The 14,559-nt window shown below is 41.5% G+C and overlaps 1 protein-coding gene across 1 annotated transcript; it reads right to left on the bottom strand.

The window, feature by feature from the left end:
• Nucleotides 1-933: 933 nt before the first annotated feature.
• On the bottom strand, nucleotides 934-5,696 carry LOC111947296. Its single transcript, XM_023953834.1, has 4 exons — nucleotides 4,155-5,696; nucleotides 1,588-4,022; nucleotides 1,129-1,302; nucleotides 934-1,008 (listed from the first exon to the last, which is right to left on the bottom strand). Exons 1-4 carry the CDS (start codon nucleotides 5,653-5,655, stop codon nucleotides 934-936), a joined length of 4,185 nt encoding a protein of 1,394 aa, XP_023809602.1. The 5' UTR covers nucleotides 5,656-5,696.
• Between the last annotated feature and the right edge of the window lie 8,863 nt (nucleotides 5,697-14,559).

Raw genomic sequence — 14,559 nt, 5'->3', positions numbered from 1 at the left:
GATCATATTTTGATTTATTGTCAAATCGTTCCCATTGGTCTTTTACTTATAATTATGCTGTTTTTTGCCAAAATCAAAAAACCTATGAGCATAGTTTCTGGGACATAGTTTGGCAGAGTGGCAGTAGTTGATTAGAAATTCACCTCTGAGTTGTGGACAGAACTGTTGGCATTGAGTAAGCCCGCCTTTACTTCCCGTCACCCCTTAGTCCACACACTGTCCTGCTGGCTTATAGCCTGTTACGTCCCTGGGGAGGGCGCAACAGTACAACCATGAAATAAGACAAGTAGTCAAGGATGATGTATATAAATATGGTTTATAATATTCAAAGACTCAGGCTGCTGCAAACAATTACCTGTGGGGGAGGAAGTGACGTTTGGGTTGTGCCAAATAAATAAACTCAATATAACAAAACCAGGCCTAACTCTGCAACTAAACCCATAAATCAAAAGAACAACAAAAGACTACCTAACTAGTCTAAATACAAACATACAAAACATTACAAGAAATGGCACCAACCCCTTACCTGGTGTGTCTAACAAAGTTCAGCCTGCGTGTGAAAATGTATGGGGCCCCAAACTTGCCTGATCACAACCTCCCACCACGTACCTGAGGAAAACAGCTTAGTCAGAAGCATGCAGCCAAAAGAGAGTCAGGATCGCAGTGAGTGTCAGCCAGAGACAGTTCACCAGACTCCGCCAGGCTCAGCTCCCAGGTGTGCTTTAATAGGCTCCGGCTTCCTGGTAGAGGAGCATCACATGACCAGCAGGCGGCCAGTCACAGCTGATGAAGCTGCAGTCCCAGGTGAACATCATCAGGAAATTAACTGAAGTGAAACACAACAGGATGAAAGCAAAGCAGAGGGCTGTGCCTGTAACACCCCCACCCTTACAAGTCCAGACCACACAAACAAACAAAAAAAAAAAAACTTGCCTACACAGATCGCGATAAGGCATCAGCGATAACATTTTCAGAACCCCTCTTGTGGTGCATCTCGAGGTTGTAGTCCTGTATGAACAGCGCCCAACGCATAAGGCGCTGGTTGTGGTTAGACATCCGCCTAAGAAATACCAAGGGACTATGATCTGTAAAGACCTTAACTGGTACTGTACTTGAGCCAACATATACCTCGAAATGCTGTAACGCCAGGAGTAATGACAGAGCCTCTTTCTCAATGGTGGAGTACCTCTTCTGATGATCATTGAGCTTCTTCGAGAAGTAGCTCACTGGGTGGTCTATTCCTGAGTCATCCTCCTGTAGGAGAACAGCACCAACACCATCCGCGCTGGCGTCTATCTCCAGCTTGAAAGGTTTTGAAAAAACGGGAGCAGACAGCACAGGAGGACAGCAAAGCATGGCTTTCAGGCCGTCAAAAGCGTGTTGGCACTCATTAGACCATATGAACGGTTTTAAGGGGCTGGTAAGAGCTGACAGAGGAGAGGCCACAGATGAGAAATTTCTGCAGAAACGTCGATAATATCCGGCCATTCCTAAGAATCTTCTCAGTTCCCGTCGACCTGTAGGAACCGGAAATGCAATAATAGCAGACACCCTTACGTCAGCAGGACACACACGTCCTCCACCTACCTGCTGACCAAGATACAGGATGGTACCCTTACCGAATTCACATTTGGCAAGGTTTAGAGTGAGGGATGCCGCTGATAAACGTTCGAACACATCCCTCAATGTAGCAAGATGGTTAGACCAGACATCAGAATACACAACAATGTCATCTAAATATGCTCGGCAGTTCCGCACATCACCAAGGACTTTGTTAACGAGTCTTTGGAACGTAGCCGGAGCATTACACAATCCAAAGGGCATTACCGTGTACTGTAGAAAGTGATCTGGTGTCACAAAGGCGGAAATCTCAGAAGCCCTTGCAGTTAAGGGAACTTGCCAGTAACCCATGTCCAACTTGGTAACATATGTGGCAGGACCAACTTCATCAATACAGTCATCCATTAAAGGTAATGGATATGCGTCTGGCACTGTCACGGCATTTACTTTCCTAAAATCAGTGCAGAACCTTGGACTGCCATCCGATTTAGTATCCAGTAAGCAGGGAGAGCTCCAGGGACTATGGCTTGGGACTGCAAAGCCATGTTCAAGGAGATAATTCGCCTCCTGCTTCAATATCCCTCGCTTTACTGGATTGACCCGATAAGCATGCTGCTTGACTGGATCGGGCTTGGTCAAAGTAATGTCATGAGACACAACAGTAGTCCTCGTAGGGATGTCACCAAAAAGATCCGGGAAGCAAGAAATGAGCTCTTGGATGTCATTCCTATGACAGTCAGAAAGATGTGATAAATACAGGGGGAGGTTGGACAGTATTTCTGAGTTGTTAAGCCTAGCCACCCCTGGTGTTTTTTCACATAGCCCCAGCCCAGCCGAACTAGACTCTGTAATGGCTGTAGCTATTGGAACAACAGGTGAAACTGAAGAACTAGCTGTGGACCCCAGGGTTTCACCTTCCCTTGAACAATACCTTTTCATCCTGTTTACATGACATACTCTAGTTTTCTGTCGACGGTCAGGCGTCTTAAGTACATAGTTTGTCTCACTGAGTTTTTTCTCAACTATGTATGGACCAGAAAACCTGGTAGACAACGCAGAACCGAGTATAGGTAAGAGAAGTAGGACTTGATCACCGGGCTGAAAAGAGCGAACCACTGTTTTTCTGTCGAAGTGTCCTTTCATCTTTTCCTGAGAGGAGGCTAGAGTGTCACGAGCGAGGGAACATGCTTTTTTCAGTCGCTCTCGTAACTCTACAACATACTCAGGGAGATGTCGAACAAGCTTCTCAAGATCCACTAATCTCTCCTGTAGAATCTGTAGTGGTCCTCTGACCTGATGTCCAAACACTAATTCAGCAGGGCTGAATCCCAGAGACTCCTGTACTGCTCCACGGGCAGCAAACATCAAAAAGGGAAGGGACTCATCCCAACTCATACGAGAAGCCAGGCAATGCTTGCGGACCATTGACTTCAGTGTTTGATGAAATCGTTCTAGTGCTCCTTGGCTCTCCGGATGATAGGAACTAGATGTGACATGACGGATATTCAATCCTTTTAATACTTCTTTAAAAACCTTGGACTTGAAGTTAGTGCCTTGATCTGTTTGTATTACTTTTGGTAGACCAAACACAGAGAAAAACTTCACCAAAGCCTTAGTAATAACATTAGCTGTTATTCTCCTCAAAGGGACCGCTTCAGGGAACCTTGTAGATGCACACATGATGGTGAGTATAAACTGGTTTCCGGTTTTTGCCTTCGGCAGTGGTCCCACACAATCGACAATGACCCTCTCGAATGGTTCCTCATGCACAGGAATAGGAACGAGGGGGGCAGGAGGAACTACTTGGTTTGGTTTTCCTGCTAACTGACATATGTGACAAGTGCGACAGTAATGAATGACATCCGACTTGAGTCCAGGCCAAAAGAAATGTTTAAGGACACGATCATAGGTTTTTGTAACCCCCAGGTGTCCCGACCACAGGTGATCATGAGCCAGCATCAACACCTGAGGACGAAAGACTGTAGGCACAACCACCTGATTAGTCACTGCCCAGTCCTCACTAGGGTTTCCGCTTGTCCATCGGCGCATTAGTAAGCCATCATTGTAAAAATATGCAGTTTTCATTTTCTCAGCCTCTGTAAGAGAAAGAACAAGCGCATGACATTTCTTAATGGATGTGTCTTCCTTCTGTGCTGCGATGAATTCTTCTCGTGTAGCTGGTAATTCAACTGTTGTAGGACACGATGTTAAAGACTTAGGTGAAACCTTAGGCAATCTGCTAGATCTGCCCTTCACCGAAACACATTCTCCAGCAAGAAAGGAATCAGACAAATCAAGACCGTACTTCTGTGTTTGAGCCCTGGTGACAACACAATGAGGGAAACCTTCAAAACCTGGCTGTGGATTCTCAACACCTAAGTCCACAACAGGGTTTTCTGTCACCTCAGGAGCTGGTACAACCTTTCCACCCGCTATGTCGTTTCCGAGAATGAAATCCACACCTGAAATGGGCAGAGCAGGGAGAACTGCTACTTTAAAGAAGCCCTCAACAAGAGAAGAACGCACGTGAAGAAGATGCAAAGGAGCTGAAAAGTATTTCATGCCAATCCCTTGGACTATTGCATTAGACTTACATGAAGAGCCCTCAGTTAATGGCAATATTCCTTCCCGTATGACAGATTGTGAGCCGCCCGTGTCTCTCAGCATAGTCACCGGCTGTTGGTAGTCTGGATGGCCTGTTTCTGAAATGAAACCCTGAGACACAAAAGGTTTGAAACATGGGTCTAAAGTTTGAGGCTTGTCCATACCTGGCAAACTTTTGAGCAGACCCATGCCTTTAGGTTGAGGTGATGTGGATGACAATTTGCGTTTCAGACCAGGACAATCTACAACAACATGGCCCCTTTTATGGCAGTAGAAACATTCACGACTACCACGAGGGGAAGTTGATAGTTCTCTGGGCTTATCCTGAGGAAACGATCTAGGCTCCACTCTCAGAGGGCGGGGTCCTGCTAACCCTTCAGAATGAGACCAGAACACAGTCTTATGGGTTAAAACAAACTCGTCAGCCATCACTGCTGCCTTTGACAATGATGTAACTTTTTGTTCATTGAGGAACACAACGACTTTCTCTGGTAATGAACCCTTAAAGTCCTCAAGAAGAACAAGCTGACGGAGAGACTCAAAATTGTTTTGAACTTCACTGGCCGAACACCACTTGTCAAAGAGAACACTTTTTTCTCTTGCAAACTCAACAAATGTGTGACCACTAGGTTTCTTGTGATTCCTAAATTTCTGCCTGTATGCTTCTGGTACAAGTTCATAGGCACGCAATATAGACTCTTTCAGCACTGTGTATTGTAAGCTGTCAGCAACAGAAAGAGAGGATACAACTTCCTGAGCTTTTCCCACCAGCTTACATTGAAGCAATATGGACCACATGTCCTCTGGCCAGTCAAGAGCTATTGCCACACGTTCAAAAGCTTTAAAGTAGGAATCCACCTCAGACTCACGAAACGTAGGCACCATCGCTATGTTTCTGCTTACATCAAACCCCCTTTTCCCGTTAGAAACCGCTAAAGCAGTAGCAGTGTCTGCCATCGAAGAATGTGCTGCAGAGTGTTGCAAAGCCTCAACCTCCAGCTGCTTCAGCCGGACTTCCTTGTCCGCCTCAATCTCCATCCTGCGAACCTGCAGGCGGAGCTCATACTCTGCCCGTCGCTCTCTTTCTCTCTCCCTCTCCTCTGTCTCCAGACGTAGCCGCGTGAGGCGAAGCTTAAGCTTAGCATCCCTGCTAGAACTCCCCAATTCGGGGGACAAAGGATCAAAGCGTGGTAAAGTCGCAGGAGGGACCTCAGCTTCCTCTACCTTTCCTGGAGGCGTGACAACACCCACGGCGTTGCTGTCAACAGCCACACCGGCAGTTTCATCTTTAGAGACAGACGGGACACTGGCAACAAGGACCTTTAACTCCACTAAATGCTCTATAAGCTCAGCCCTGAGCTCTCTTTTAATGGCATGTCTAGACACTGGTATACCAAAATGGGCGGCAACACACAATAAGTCGGCCTTACGACAAGACTCAAGGACTTCGATCCTCGGACTATCAAGGAACGCCTGCAAAGTAAAGATCATTATTGATTCTACAAGAATACGCAAACGGTAACAACAAAAAAACCCACTTGCTTACTCCAGGGTTGCGTGATCCCGGACGAGCCCCCACTTGTTACGTCCCTGGGGAGGGCGCAACAGTACAACCATGAAATAAGACAAGTAGTCAAGGATGATGTATATAAATATGGTTTATAATATTCAAAGACTCAGGCTGCTGCAAACAATTACCTGTGGGGGAGGAAGTGACGTTTGGGTTGTGCCAAATAAATAAACTCAATATAACAAAACCAGGCCTAACTCTGCAACTAAACCCATAAATCAAAAGAACAACAAAAGACTACCTAACTAGTCTAAATACAAACATACAAAACATTACAAGAAATGGCACCAACCCCTTACCTGGTGTGTCTAACAAAGTTCAGCCTGCGTGTGAAAATGTATGGGGCCCCAAACTTGCCTGATCACAACCTCCCACCACGTACCTGAGGAAAACAGCTTAGTCAGAAGCATGCAGCCAAAAGAGAGTCAGGATCGCAGTGAGTGTCAGCCAGAGACAGTTCACCAGACTCCGCCAGGCTCAGCTCCCAGGTGTGCTTTAATAGGCTCCGGCTTCCTGGTAGAGGAGCATCACATGACCAGCAGGCGGCCAGTCACAGCTGATGAAGCTGCAGTCCCAGGTGAACATCATCAGGAAATTAACTGAAGTGAAACACAACAGGATGAAAGCAAAGCAGAGGGCTGTGCCTGTAACATAGCCCCTAACAACTCCAAGCTCACATTTTTGGTGCAACAAAAATGGTGATGGAGTTATCCGGCCATACACGATAAGGAAAACGAAGACAAACATGGATCTATTTGTCTGCAAGTGAATGTATCAGAATGTAGCGAAGCAAGGAAGCAGGGCCCAGCAGTGTATTTTCTACGTCACAAATACAATCTTTTTCCAACAGCATTTATTCATCTACTCCTGATTTACAGCGATTTGAATAAAGAATTATATATATATATAATTTTATATACAGAAAGAGTGAGAGACAGAAGAGGCATGCAGGAGCACACTGACACGTTGTCGCAGGTCAAACTGCTGACCTTCTTGGTTGGATGATAATGATTTGACCTGCTGAGTAACGGCCTCTGTCAGACTTTATGGTGTCATTCACTCCTGTTAATCACAGTGAAAGTTGTCCTTGTGAAATTTTAAAATCATGACGATGCAGGAGCTCAAAGGTTTACAGTCCGGCTCCAACTTTAAGTCACTCTATCTTCAGAAAGACCAATTGTACATCAATTTGACATCAAAATTTCAATCTTTTTTAGAAGAACAGTTGTAAATCAGCTGTAGTCATTATTTAACCCTTTAAATGTTTTTATTTTGTGGAAACCAACACAATTTCAGACTGAAAACATATTTTTAGCACAATCAAATCTTTTTATTTAAAATGGATGAAAGCTTTATTGGTCTACCAAACTACGATGAACTTTAAGGCTTAGGTTGTACCGACTTGGTAATGCGTGTTTAAGCGGCCACTTCCACTGAAATGTCTACGTTAATGTGTGTTTCAGGCGTCCGCATTCAAAATTCTCTCTTTCAAGTGTAAATACACAAGTGTTTACAACCGTCTTTGAGCTTTATGTATAAATTGTGTGACTATTGAACACGTTGCCATGCAGTTATATTGAGTCAAACTTTGACCAATCAGAGACTCAGATTTGATTGTGATGCATAGATTTGGTTTATCTGGTGAACCCAGACACCTGGTGAGCCTGACAACAGCTGCATTTGTTTTTTTTTAAATATAGATAAACCAAAGCCACCCTCCTGATAGAAGGTAATCCATATGGACCATTGCACGGATGTTGGCAACAAACCAATTGGTTTCCATGCACTGCTTTGACATTTCGCACCAATTCTCTGTAGGTGGCGGACGTGCTAGTAAACAGTACTTGCTTGTTCTTGATCAGGGTCACTGGAGCCTACCTATTACTAAAGGGAGAGTTTGTAGGTCCATTGTCGGCCCACACAGAGATAAACAACCAGACACATATTCAAATCTTAAGGACAATTTAGAGTCCCCAATTAGCTTGTGAAGCACAGATTTGGGGAGTGGATAGAGGCCGGGGTCCTGGAGAAAGGCCATACTTGTCTGGGGAGAACATGGAGGGAGGGACTTAGCTGGTATTTGAACCAGCATCTTCTGTGTTGTGAGATGAGAGTGTGAGTAGTACACCACTGTTCAACCCCAGTTGAATCAGTACCCTGAAAAAGTTGCTTTTGCCTAATAATCTTCAATAATCTTTTAGGCAAATCCAAAAATAAAAGAACTCAAAAGATGTTCTTACAGAGATTTCATGTTAAAAGATTATGCAGGTAAACATTCCTATGCACACATTGAAAAATGGTCAAGCAATATAATGAGACATTTTTTTTAAATAAACATTCAATTTCTATAAATTTGTACTAATTTAAAAGAAGGTAAATCAAGATGAAATGTTCAGGACTTTAGTTTTCTTGTTTTTCTTTTGCTCTGCATTTTGCATTTTCATTTATCTCTCAGACTGACAAAGCCGCACAGCGCAGAGGGGAAGACGACTTCAGCTCTGGAAATAAATATCACTATGACCCACTTTTGACTGAAAAGCTTAGGAATTTCATCTTTTACCTATTTTCAAATGATGGTGTATCATAAACAATAGGTCCACTATTGTTTAGAACAGTTAAATTCACTAGATTTTCCTTTTTTGACATTTCTGTGTATAAAACTTAATTTGAGTTAATATCAGATGATTATTTCAATGACAGTCCCTTAAATTATGGCTTGGTGTCGATGAATTCTATTTCAATTTCTTTTATTTAAATAACTTCATTAACTGTTAAGTAAGTTGTGTGTGATGTTTTCAGGTGTACTAAACTTAAAATGTGTGAAGAGAATCATTTCATTAAAGTAACTCATTTAAGTCTGTTTCCCTCTGCTTTATGAAACTGTGTTTCACTTTATTTCTTCAGATTCTCTTCATTTTCAATACAACAAGTACTTTTTAGACAAAAAAGTATATTTTAAATAAATGATCATTCCAAATTACAGGCTTTTTTAACATTGACAAACTCAAAGGTTAAAAATAATCAACTTATTTGCAGTGGGATTATTATAAGCTTCAGATAATTAATTAAACGTCCTTAAAGAATAGCTACAAAACATTGAAAACGGTTGTTTAATTGTTTAATACATTTTGCTCAAATAGGTTTTTTTCATTCCCTTTTCCCTCACAAAAAAGGACATAAAAGTTATCACACAGAGCAAAGAAAGAGTCAAAATAATAACAATTTTAAATCAAAACATTGCCATATAATGGCAATTTTATTTTATATCAACACAAAAATCTAATCAAAATAATAATAGAAAATTTCCTTAATGAGCCTAAAAAAATTAACCTGAACATTAGATCAAAATCAAAGCCCTTCTTATCAGATTTCTAATGTTGAAAACAATTCTCCTTTAATAGTTTACACATTTTCACAGAATTAGGGTTTGACGCTTATAAGAATTGCAAAGCCTTACCAAACCAATTTTTTTTTCTTTATTCTGCCTCAAAACTTTCCCTGGTCTTGGAATGAAGTCACTGGCTACGTTCACACTGCAGGCTGAAACGACCCAATTCCGAATTTTTTGCCCCTAAGTGGCCCAATTCCGATCTTTTCATGACAGTCTGAATGACACAGATCCGATCTTTTCAATTGCGACCCAGGCCCCGTGGGTTTGCCGTCCTGAATCCGAATTGTAGCCGTTCTTTTCTATTGCGACCGCCGTCTGACCGGCTAGGCGACTTGATTCCGAACTGTACGTCATCGACACGCAACAAACGTCATCATTTTGCGTTGAAGTAGGCGGGAACGAGAACGTAAACATCAACCATGGTGGACGATGCTGCTGAGATCAGTCAGTGGAAGGGAAGCGAGATCCCCGATTGGATTAATATTTGGGCTGATCGCTCTTTTCAGGCCAAACTCCAGGGCTCTTATTGCAACTGGGCGGTTTTTGAAAAATTTTCCAGATAAATGGCAGAGCGTGGTGTTGAACCTTTCCCGCGATAACTTTTTTTTCTTTCTCCCCTTTCCACCGTGCTCAGAAGCGCGGGGGACCCGAGGCGATCCTCCTCCTCCTCCCTGTTTTCTGATCCTTAGATTCTCCAGAACGGGTTAATAAAGAGTCCATAGCATTTATTCTGGGGGGAACCTTCTTTTATTACCGTCCTCCGTAACACACAACATGAATGCGCGCCCACACTGCCCCCCCCCCCCCTATTCTCTATCGCGGCACGCGCTTGCATTCACACACGGGGCGCGCGGGCCCAACACATACACATTTCCATTCCACAACAGTGGGTACAGACGATCCCGACTCCATTGCCTTCTTAAAATGAGAAGATTGTAATTGTGCTGCTCCTTCGTGAAAATAAATTTAATATTACAAAAAGAGCTCCGCTTTTGACAACACTGTTGTTGACATCTGCTCCGCAAACAAGTGACGTCGTTCACCGTTGAGTATTCTTCTGGCTTCTGCGCATGCGGGTCTCGTTTGGGTCGTGTCACGGTCACACTGGAGATCACAAAAGTTCGGATTTACTTGGAAATGTGAACGGTCTAGAAAACAATTCGGATTTTTTCAAAAAATCCGAATTGAGCATTAAGCCCTGCAGTGTGAACGTAGCCTATGTGATATGTGCTTCCCCTCCCCCCTCCTATTCTTCACACCCACTCTCCTCCTCCCTAGTGTGGTTTTGAGCAAGGTGATCCAAAGTGCATGTAACACAATGTGAAGTGGCCGAATGCTTTGCTCTTCTTTTTGCCTGTTGTCACCTGACTCTTATTCTTCACAGAGAGATGAGCCCCAGGTGGCGCCGGCCGCTGCCAAACCAATTCCTGCACCAGTTTATAGATGGACTCTGCAGCTAATAACAATTTTGTCCTACTCAGCCCTGGTGATGATGATGATGGGGGGAGGGGGGGGGGGTCCACTGCTGTTCAGGTGAAAGCGATTGTAATGAATGTTGTAATGAAGAGACTCAACAAGATTCACTACGATATACTTTTCTTGAAGACTTTTGAGTGTTTGTGTTAATTTTTTCGTAATTCTGTAAAAAAAACTGTTTATATTATTATTATTAAAGCCCTATTTGAACTTTTGAATAGTGTCATTCAACGTTGTACTTCTTTCTATGATGTCTATATTTTCAGTTTGATAGAAAAATGAATAGATAAAATGTCAAAAAATGAAAATGATTTTCCTTTAGATTGAGGCAAGTTTGTTTACAAACCAGAAACAAATGAAAGTTCTCATCATAATTTGTGCTACATTTTTGCACCAGATTTTTCAAATATTACCATTTGTTACAAAGGAACATTGCAGAAGCTGTTTTGTTTAGAGGTATGTTAACTTGTAAGCTGTCATAGATGTCAGGATGGGTGCCACAAAAATATGCTTGGTTTGTTATGCCAAATTTTTTGTTTGACATATTCAACTTATAATTTGTTTTTTGTTTTCAGCCAAAAAAAAGTAATGCAGTCTGCATATTAGTCATTTATGACTGAAATATGTACATGCAGAGTATTTGCTGCTACAAATCCACCCCAGGATGGCTGCTATGCCATCTGGTGGTTTTAATGTGCAGGGACAATCCATTGTAAACGTCAGTCTTCAAAATAACCTGAATCATTTTGTGTGCTTTATCTGGTGGTTCAATTCTTATTTTGGCCAGAGACCCTTAACAAGTTGCATTGCTTGATGGTCTCTGTGTAAAGTACAACAGAACTGACGGTTTCCAGCCGGACAGTCTCTGATCTAGCGAGGTGACACGAATCCCGATGAGTTTCGGAGGAGTGTCAGGTGGAAGTATTCCCTCTGGAACCCAGGGTGACATTTCTCTGGCCAACATTGACATTTCTCTCTTCAAGCTGACATGATACTTTGAAAGGCACAGACTGGTTAGCTATGGATGTTCAATATGTTCCCTGAGATGGTCAGGATATAGCTACCCTTGGTTCTATCATAAATATGGTTCTGTCAGTGTTTAGTTTCTTCTTTGACTGAGTCTCTTGCATCAGTTATGTCCACAGTTTTAAGTCAATTATGTGACAATTTCAGTGTTCTGCTGGCTTTTACCTTCCATCCTCTGTGTGCAGCTGCATGCAGAGAACCAAAGAACCTGATTGCCAGAGCTGGGATCCTCTAAGAATTACCCTGACAGCAACAGTAAAATAAAAAATCCCTGCCAGATACCTGCAGAAAAACTGTTGCACCTGCATTCCTGCAGCGTCTGCCTGAGGCGGATGGATGTGGATGACACTATCAATATCACATACATTTAATGGTGAAATAAAGTTTGTTTCACTAATCTCAGTTTATAAACAAACTGTTCACACGAAGAACAAGTGAATAAAAAAAACTGGTTCAGGAAGTTATTCACCTTTCAACATATCCCTTCAGGGGTCATTACAGCGAATCAACTTTTGCTGATTTGCGCTGATGGTTTGGCAGAGGTTTTTTTTTTTTCACGCTGGATGCCCTTCCTGACACAACCCTGCATTTTATCCGGGCTAGGGACCAGCACAGGAGCATCCAGACTTAGGCCCCCTTGTAGCAACAATCAGGATTTGGGGCAAAGGTTCTAAAAATACAGATATCCATTGTGTGCATCATTTAAACGATACTGGCTGAGTGTTGCATTGAGCAGCAGTGCTGGGAACTAATATGGTGCTGAAGTGCAAATAACATCAACAAATCAATCCATGCAAAAACATTTTAAAGATCATGGCGACAATTAAAAAAGCAAAACAAATATTTAAAAAAAAAGAGCACATTTTGATAAAACAAAAATTCAGAAACCAAACGTAAAAACAAACAAAAAAATTTGTTACAGAAAACAAAATACAATGCTAAAAACAAAACATGAGAAACCGGAAAAGTTCGGGCATTGCTGATTGGATGATAATATTCAATATTGCTTCTTGTCAAATAAGCAATGTCCCACAGTACCTACCTTTTCCTGTTTCTCATTGTGTCTCATTTTTAACCCTTGGTTTTGTTTTAAATTTTAACTCTGTTTGCGTGACAAAACGTTTTTTTAAAAGGTTGAGTTCTTGGACCTCAAAACTGTGACTGCAGGACCAGATGGGAAACAGGACTGCATAGAAACTTCTTATTCAAAATGGTATCTATACTTTCTTTGCTGCGTTTGTGGTCTCCAAACAAAATCGATTTGTGCATGTGGATATCTCTCATTGGTAAGATGTAGGATGACAAGAAGTTTTAAAGTGGTTTCTTTTCGTTTCTTATTGCCCCAACAGAACATTCTTTCGGTGCATTGTTGTCCTTGTTCCATTGTTATCCTCTCTTTTAAATGTCTTTCCCCATTTCTCTTTCTTTCACTTCTCCTTCATCCGCAGCATCATCTTGATGGATGTTGATGCCAAACCAATGACAACCTCAGAAAAACTATGAAAACTTTACATGTTCCTTCATAGTTTTTTTCCAATAGGAATTATCATTCTGATATAACCAATTGTCAAGTCTGAAAACAGAGAGCAACATTTAATCCATAATTTTGCATCTCAGTGCTATCATTGAATTCTAATGAGAAAAACTTTCATAACAGTTCAATTTAAAGCTTTTCTTTTGGTTTGCTCTTTTCTGTTACAAAATCATCACCGAAATGCTATTATAATGAAATGCAAACAGTAAATCCTGTAAAAGAGAGGGCGCCGTAAATAAAACAAAGTACTTAATACCTTTTTTTGCAGGTAATGTTTGGTTCTCTACTAGGAATAAATTGATAAATTGATTGATCGATAAATATGTCTGCAAACCCACAAGATTGATCTGCCTGAGGCAAGTTGTTAATGAAATTGACCTAACCCTTTCAAAAGATTGTTTCAAATGAAATAAATCGATTATATTGGTATTGGAAAATACCATTTGGATTGAGACACATTAGGTTGATTTTACTATAATTTAAAAACAACCACCTCAGCAGATAACACTCATGTGATGGCAGAAAAAAATGATCAAGTCATCATTCCAGTCAAATGTGTGGGAACACTTTGAAATTAGCCTAGACAAGTGACCAAGCAGTGTGGCAGAATGTTCTAATAATAATCCATTTTGATTATTTTGATGAGGAAAAACAACAGTGGATTGAACTTTTATGAAACAAAAAAGTGACTGGATTTGACAGTAATTTCCATTTAATAGTTTGTTTGTACACATATTTAATTTGATCATCTTGCAAGGAATACAAGGAATCTGGAACATTTCACCCGTACTGTTCAGTACCAGGCATTTATCTCTGAGTCACACTGGTTGATTTTTTTGGCTAAAAATGTCCTGGATTGATTTTAGGTCAGAAAATCGGATGGAATCAATGAACCAATATCGACTGAATCATATCGTCAACCACAAATGATGTTATGACTCTAATTTATGTTAAAATGGATCGTTACGCCTCACAATCTGTAACCAACAATTGTTAGAAACTAAATCTAATTTTGTAACCTGTCCCCAAAAGTAACTGCTGAGATGAACCAAACCATCACTGAGTTGCAATGATTCTGCACTTATGAAAACCTTCAGGAGAAATGTCCTCGAATGAATTTAAGTCTTCCTCCAAGGTTAAATAAACATTAGGGAGTCTGTTCTTCACAGTTTGAGAGGAGATTTAACAACTATTCACTGTCCTAACAAATTCCAATCATTATGTAAGTGTTCTGGCGTCTCACAAATGGGTTTCACTTTAGCATACCAACAGTTTTGTTTGTGGTCATTCAGCCTTGACCGGATGTGGCTGCAGCTCTGTTTACAGGCATGATTGCACACAAAAAAGTAAAGATTTTTTTGCTTTAACGAGCCGCCATGATGGCAGTGGGACGAGATA

Source organism: Oryzias latipes, chromosome 1 (assembly GCF_002234675.1).
Source record: "Oryzias latipes chromosome 1, ASM223467v1".
NCBI lineage: Eukaryota > Metazoa > Chordata > Actinopteri > Beloniformes > Adrianichthyidae > Oryzias > Oryzias latipes.
Note: the sequence above shows the minus strand (reverse complement) of the source record. Positions and strands in the feature narration are given on the sequence as shown.

Excerpts from the sequence above, each read along its gene's own strand:
- LOC111947296 (XM_023953834.1), bottom strand. The coding sequence starts at position 5,655 with ATGATCTTTACTTTGCAGGCGTTCCTTGATAGTCCGAGGATCGAAGTC. Across the intron at positions 1,303-1,587 it reads TCCTGTATCTTGGTCAGCAG|CTGGAGATAGACGCCAGCGC; the intron begins GTAGGTGGAGGA and ends AAACCTTTCAAG. Across the intron at positions 1,009-1,128 it reads TGGCGTTACAGCATTTCGAG|GACTACAACCTCGAGATGCA; the intron begins GTATATGTTGGC and ends CTGTTCATACAG.